Source organism: Saimiri boliviensis, chromosome 17, assembly GCF_048565385.1.
Source record: "Saimiri boliviensis isolate mSaiBol1 chromosome 17, mSaiBol1.pri, whole genome shotgun sequence".
NCBI classification, from domain to species: Eukaryota; Metazoa; Chordata; class Mammalia; order Primates; family Cebidae; genus Saimiri; species Saimiri boliviensis.
Window position 1 is genome coordinate 30,387,746 of NC_133465.1, and position 6,000 is coordinate 30,393,745.

Consider the following 6,000-nt stretch of genomic DNA (forward strand, 5'->3'; position numbering starts at 1 on the left):
ATGCCTGGCTAATTTTCATATTTTTAGTAGAGATAGGGTTTTGCCATGTTGGCCAAGCTGGTCTGGAACTCTTGACCTCAGGTGATCTGCCTGCCTCGGCCTCCCAAAGTGCTGGGAATACAGGTGTGAGCCACCATGCCCAGCACAGACCCTGCGTTTCTTTTTTTTTTTTTTTTTTTTTTTGAGATGGAGTTTCGCTCTTGTTACCCAGGCTGGAGTGCAATGGCACGATCTCGGCTCACCGCAACCTCCGCCTCCTGGGTTCAGGCAATTCTCCTGCCTCAGCCTCCTGAGCAGCTGGGATTACAGGCACGCACCACCATGCCCAGCTATTTTTTTTGTATTTTTAGTAGAGACGGGGTTTCACCACGTTGACCAGGATGGTCTCGATCTCTCGACCTTGTGATCCACCCGCCTCGGCCTCCCAAAGTGCTGGGATTACAGGCTTGAGCCACCGCGCCCGGCCTCTTTTTTCCTTTTTTTGAGATGGAGTTTTGCTCTTGTTGCCCAGGCTAGAGTGCAATGGCACAATGTCAGCTCACTGCAACCTCCACCTCCCAGGTTCAAGTGATTCTCCTGCCTCAGCTTCCCGAGTAGCTGGGATTACAGGCATGCGCCACAACGTCCAAGTAATTTTGTATTTTTAGTAGAGATGGGATTTCTCCATGTTGGTAAGGCTGGTCTCAAACTCCTGACCTCAGGTGATCCGCCCACCTTGGCCTTCCAAAGTACTTACGAGTGTGAACCACTGTGCCTGGCCCCAGACCCTGCTTTTTTTTTTTTGGAGATGGAGTCTCTCTCTCACCCAGGCTTGAGTGAAGTGGCACAATCTCGACTCACTGCAACCTCCACTTCCCAGGTTCAAGCAGTTCTCCTGCCTCAGTCTCCTCAGTAGCTGGGATTACAGGCACACACCACTACCCACAGCTAATTTTTGTATTTTTAGTAGAGACAGGGTTTCACCACGTTGGCCAGGCTGGTCGCGAACTCCTGACGTCAGGTGATCCACCCACCTTGGCCTCCCAAAATGCTGAGATTACAGGCGTGAGCCACTGTGCCCAGCGACCCTGCATTTCTATGTAGTGGGAGAACTCTTGGTTACCTCTCTAAGTATTGGCCAAGTTCTGATTCTCCAAAATGAGACTTCGAAAGCTGCTTTGCTATTCTGATCTCTGGTTAGCTCATTTATAAAATGGGAATGATGCTAGTGCCTGCTTCTAAAGCAATAGTGAGGATTCACTGAGATGGCCTATCACTTAGCACAAGGCCTGGTCCACTTTAAGCACTTACTGAACTTAACAGTGCTTGTTAATGTGAAGACTGAAGCTGGGTCTAGGATGAAGGCTACAGATGATAACCTAGTCACTTCCCCACCCCACCCTAGGCCCTCAATAGGGAAGTCTAGAAGGGCTGGTTGGCTTGGCACTGATGAGCTCCCTCTCCCTCTTTGCTCTCCTTCCCATTCTCTCTCTCTAGGGGACACTACACAGAAAATGAGAACTGCTCACTATCCTACCCCAGCCGAATTGGATGCATATGCTAAGAAGGTCGCAAACAACCCACTGACTATAAAAATCTTCCCCAACAGTGTGAAGGTTCCCCAGCGGAAACACGTTCGTCGTACTGTGAACGGCCTCGACACATCAGCCCAGCGCTACAGCCCCTATCCGACGCAGGCTGCCACCAAGGCAGGCCTGCTTGCCATTGTCAAAGTGCCAGCCAAAAGCATACTCAAGGACTTTGACGGCACCCGAGCCCGGTTGCTCCCTGAGGCCATCATGAACCCCCCAGTGGCACCCTATGCTACTGTGGCACCCAGCACTTTAGCCCACCCCCAGGCCCAGGCTCTGGCCCGCCAGCAGGCCCTGCAGCATGCACAGACCCTGGCCCATGCCACTCCCCAGACGCTGCAGCACCCTCAGGGTATCCCACCACCCCAGGCACTGTCCCACCCTCAGAGCCTCCAGCAGCCTCAGGGCCTGGGCCACCCTCAGCCCATGGCCCAAACCCAGGGCTTGGTCCACCCTCAGGCCCTGGCGCACCAGGGTCTCCAGCACCCCCATAATCCCTTGCTGCATGGAGGCCGGAAGATGCCAGACTCAGATGCCCCCCCGAATGTGACCGTGTCTACCTCAACTATCCCCCTTTCAATGGCGGCCACCCTGCAGCACAGCCAGCCCCCGGACCTGAGTAGCATCGTGCACCAGATCAACCAGTTTTGCCAGACGAGGGCAGGCATCAGCACTACCTCAGTGTGTGAGGGCCAGATCGCCAACCCTAGCCCCATTAGTCGCAGTCTGCTCATCAATGCAAGCACCCGGGTGTCAACCCACAGCGTCCCCACACCAATGCCTTCATGTGTGGTCAATCCCATGGAGCACACCCATGCGGCCACCGCCGCGTTGCCTGCTGCAGGTCCTGTTAACCTGCCCACAGGCATCTCTCGCGCCCCCACTGGCTACGCTAGCGACCTCAAGCCAGTCACCTGGAACCAGCACCAGCTGGCCCACCTACAACAGATGTGCAACGAGGCTGGTGGGACGCCAGCTCCTGGCCTGACAGGCAAGCATGCGGCAGGACGCGAGTTGGCAGGGCCTGGCTTTGTGGGCAAGGCCCCTGCCTACCCGCAGGAACTCTGCCTGGCACAGTCCTTCCATCTGAAGCCACCCCTGGAAAAGCCGACCCCATCCCCACCAGTCAACGGCCTGGCAGCCCCATTGGCCTACCCCAATGGTCACTACTTCCAACCCCTGTGGAACAACATTCTGCCCACTCCCAATAGCGACAGCTCGGGGTCTCAGGACCTCGCCATGCCGTTCCACGGTGGGCAGCCCACGGGTGCACCCCTCGACTGTGCGGCCGCTCCTGGGGCCCACTACCGAGCAGGGACCGGGGGCGGTCCAGTGGCAAGCCAGAACAGCTTGATGCAAACAGTGGATTACCTAAGTGGGGATTTCCAGCAGGCCTGCTTCCGAGAACAGAGCCTGGCCATGCTGAACAAGGCCCACCGAGCCCCTGGCAGCCGAGCCCCCGATCCCACAGATAGTCGAAGTCTTCATATTCAGCACCCAGGGTATAGATAGGTAGCCCTGGTGCCCTCCATGTGCAACACATCATACGTCACCCTCCTAGTTTAGTCTTTTAAGTAACTGGATAGTATGAAAGTTTCACTGCTCCAATGTGATCATTCTCAGATGTCTAAGAAAGGGAATTTGGTGGAATCTAACAGGATAGAAAGAGTCTTCTCATCCTCCCCTCCAGCAACTTTTGGTTTTATGTTAGAACCTAACCCCAAGCCCAGGCTTTCCTCTCCATTGACTGCCTGTCAGCTCGTCTCTCCACCTTGACCATTTCCAGCCAGCTCCCACCCACCTTTTTCTGAACCTCTGCCTGTTTCCCTTAGGACAACTGAGGTGTGGGCTGAGGGAATGCCCTAGTTGAGATAGTGTAGGTGCTCAGGCCCCTAAGCCAGGCCTCTACCTGTTGCTCTTCCCTTCCCCTTTCCCTGCTCCCCACCTCCCCCGAGGACTAAGAAGCAAGATTTCCCAAGTGCTCTGAAAGCTAATTCCTTATTCACCCAAAGATCTCAAGTCAAAGCTGACCCAGTCTTCATATCCTTCGAGTTCCTTTCCATTCCTCAAGGCTTTGTTGTGTAACTACATTGATCCCACAGCCACTGCACTTGCCCTTGCCACACTCGACCTCAAGGGTATCTTGCAGGTATCTGACCATTTCTTGAGATATGTGGGGCGGGGAGTGGGAACCTTTGTATTGGCATCTTGGTTCCAGATTCCCCTTTCCAAACCTAGAAAAGCAGAGTGACTTTTCAGCATACCCAAGATCCCTTTCTCACTGTTGCCTGTCCCCTAACTTACCTGCTGCCCACAGCCCCTGTCCTTTCCCCCTCAACCAAACAAAGTCTACCTTACTTGAGGAATTAGGTAGGTAAAGAATGATCACATTGGAGTTTGGGATTAAAAACACCAAAAAAAAAAAAAAGCATTTGGTTCTCTCTACACTGGCTAAGAATATTGCTCTACACTGTAAGTTTTAAATGTTACGTTTCTGTATGAATGTAGTGTGGGTTTGAGTAGCATTGTGTGTGAGTGGCCCCACAGGTACATTCACCCTGTAGTGCAGCCCCTCAGTTTAATGAAGGAAAAAAAAAAAAAAACACAAAGCCTTAAGCTCTTTGAATACTTCCTTTACCAAATGAGCATGGTTGTGACACCTGGAGCTGGGCCTACATTGGAAACAGCCCCTCCTGCCCTCTGTCCATTCTTAGAGCATACCCTCATCCACTCCATGCTCAGCGTGTCTCATCCCCAAGGACAATTAGTTGGCTAGAAATTTAACACTTTTCTGTAACTTTAAACTTAGGTCGTTTTGTTAAAAATTTTTGCACTCTTCTGTTAAAGATGCAGAGTTGGGCTTTTTTATTTTTTAAAGATGAAATAAGCCCTTACCTTTCCTTTTGTCTCTGGAGAATGTGAGCTAATGGTTCTTATTTAAGATTTTGCATTTTGTTCACAATCCACTACTGTTCTTTAGCCAGAAATTCTCTAGTGATCTGAAGCAATGTGACTGGAGACCAGTTTTTAAATTATGTGTTGGCAAGTTGCCTTATATTTAAAAAGAAAAAGGAAAAAAAAAAAAAGCCTGATTGTGTTATGCCAAATGATAGCAACATGAAGTCCTAATTTATTGTTCCCAGTTGTTTTCCTGCTGTCTGTGAACACTGGTACCTCCCTGTCCTGAGCCCTCAGGAGCACCTGCAGCTTCCGGCTCAATGCCTTCTCCCAAGGTATTGGCCACCACCTCACCCAGGGCCCTCTTCCAGTTCCTGCTTTTCTGAGTCAGATTTAAAGAGCACCACCATCTCCCCCTATCCCTTGCTTGATCTCCAAAAGATATTCTTGCTGTATTTTTTTTTTTCTCCCCAATACCTCTCCCTGAAAGGTGAGCTGCCATTTTAGGAAATTGGACCAGACACCAACTTGGGGGCTTTAAGTCAAACAACCTCAAACCCATCGCTTCCTGTGTAGGGGTGCAAGTCTCTGAAGCTCTCACTCCCACCCCTAGTCTGCATGGAAATGTACTGTGATCCCCCTGCCCTCAACTGCCCTCGCCTTTGGTGTGAGATGTTCCCTATTTCACAGTTCAGCCTGAATCCCTCTTCCCTCTGCCAGCCAACCCCCAGCCAGCAATAAGGGTCCCAGCCAGGGCCTCCTCTCCACACTCCCTGTCTCCATCCCACACTACCCTAGGGAATACCTGGATTCCCCACTCTATCCACATACTGTAGCATTCATTCTCCATCTCTCTCACCTGTGGTGGTTTATGGGTGTGATGGGGTTTTTAAGATTATTATAAACCAGTAAAAAGAAAAAAAACCGCACTTTCTGACCTTGTCCTATTCGTTTAATGCTGTGAATGTTTGAGGTAATTTTTTCTTATAAGTTTCTAATATACCCAACTTGCTAGGAATAATTCCTAATTTTTAAAAAGGGGGCTCCTGTAGTATGCATCCTGCCCAGAAGCTGTCTCCAAATCCATCAGTTCAGGCCAGGTGCTGTGCTGATTGTAGGGCATGGGTAGACAGTTCTTCAGTAAACCCCTGGACACACGGTACCCCTATGTCAGGCCCTCTCCCTGGGCAGGGCAGCTAGGGGCTTACTGTGAAGTTTGATGGATAAATGTGGTTTGCTGCTTCTAACTGGAGGCCCAAAAGGTCTTGCTGCTTTCACTTCAAGGACTGTAAGTCATTGAGAAATGGAGATTTGGTTTGGTTCATTGGTTCGTTTTGAGACGAAGTCTCACTTTGCTGCCCAGGCTGGAGCGCAGTGGTACAATCTCGGCTCACTGCAACCTCCACCTCCCAGGTTCAAGCGATTCTCCTGCCTCAGCCACCCAAGTAGCTGGGATTGCAGGTGCCTGCCACCACGCTTGGCCTTTTTTCTTTTCTTTTTTTTTGGTATTTTTAGTAGAGACTGGATTTTA

General features: G+C 51.0%; 1 protein-coding gene across 6 annotated transcripts in view; it reads left to right on the forward strand.

Annotated features, from left to right (window-relative positions):
- The window catches only part of FAM222B (family with sequence similarity 222 member B), a 103,498-nt gene extending 98,100 nt beyond the window's left edge, over positions 1-5,398 (forward strand). For 4 of the 6 annotated variants that reach the window (XM_074388462.1, XM_074388460.1, XM_039475949.2 and 1 more), the window contains one exon: positions 1,477-5,398. In XM_074388462.1, coding sequence (XP_074244563.1) covers positions 1,477-3,083 — 1,607 coding nt within the window. In that variant the 3' untranslated portion in view covers positions 3,084-5,398. The remainder of the gene's footprint in view (positions 1-1,476) is intronic. The other 2 variants (XM_074388463.1, XM_039475951.2) reach the window with 1 other exon arrangement.
- Positions 5,399-6,000: the final 602 nt, after the last annotated feature.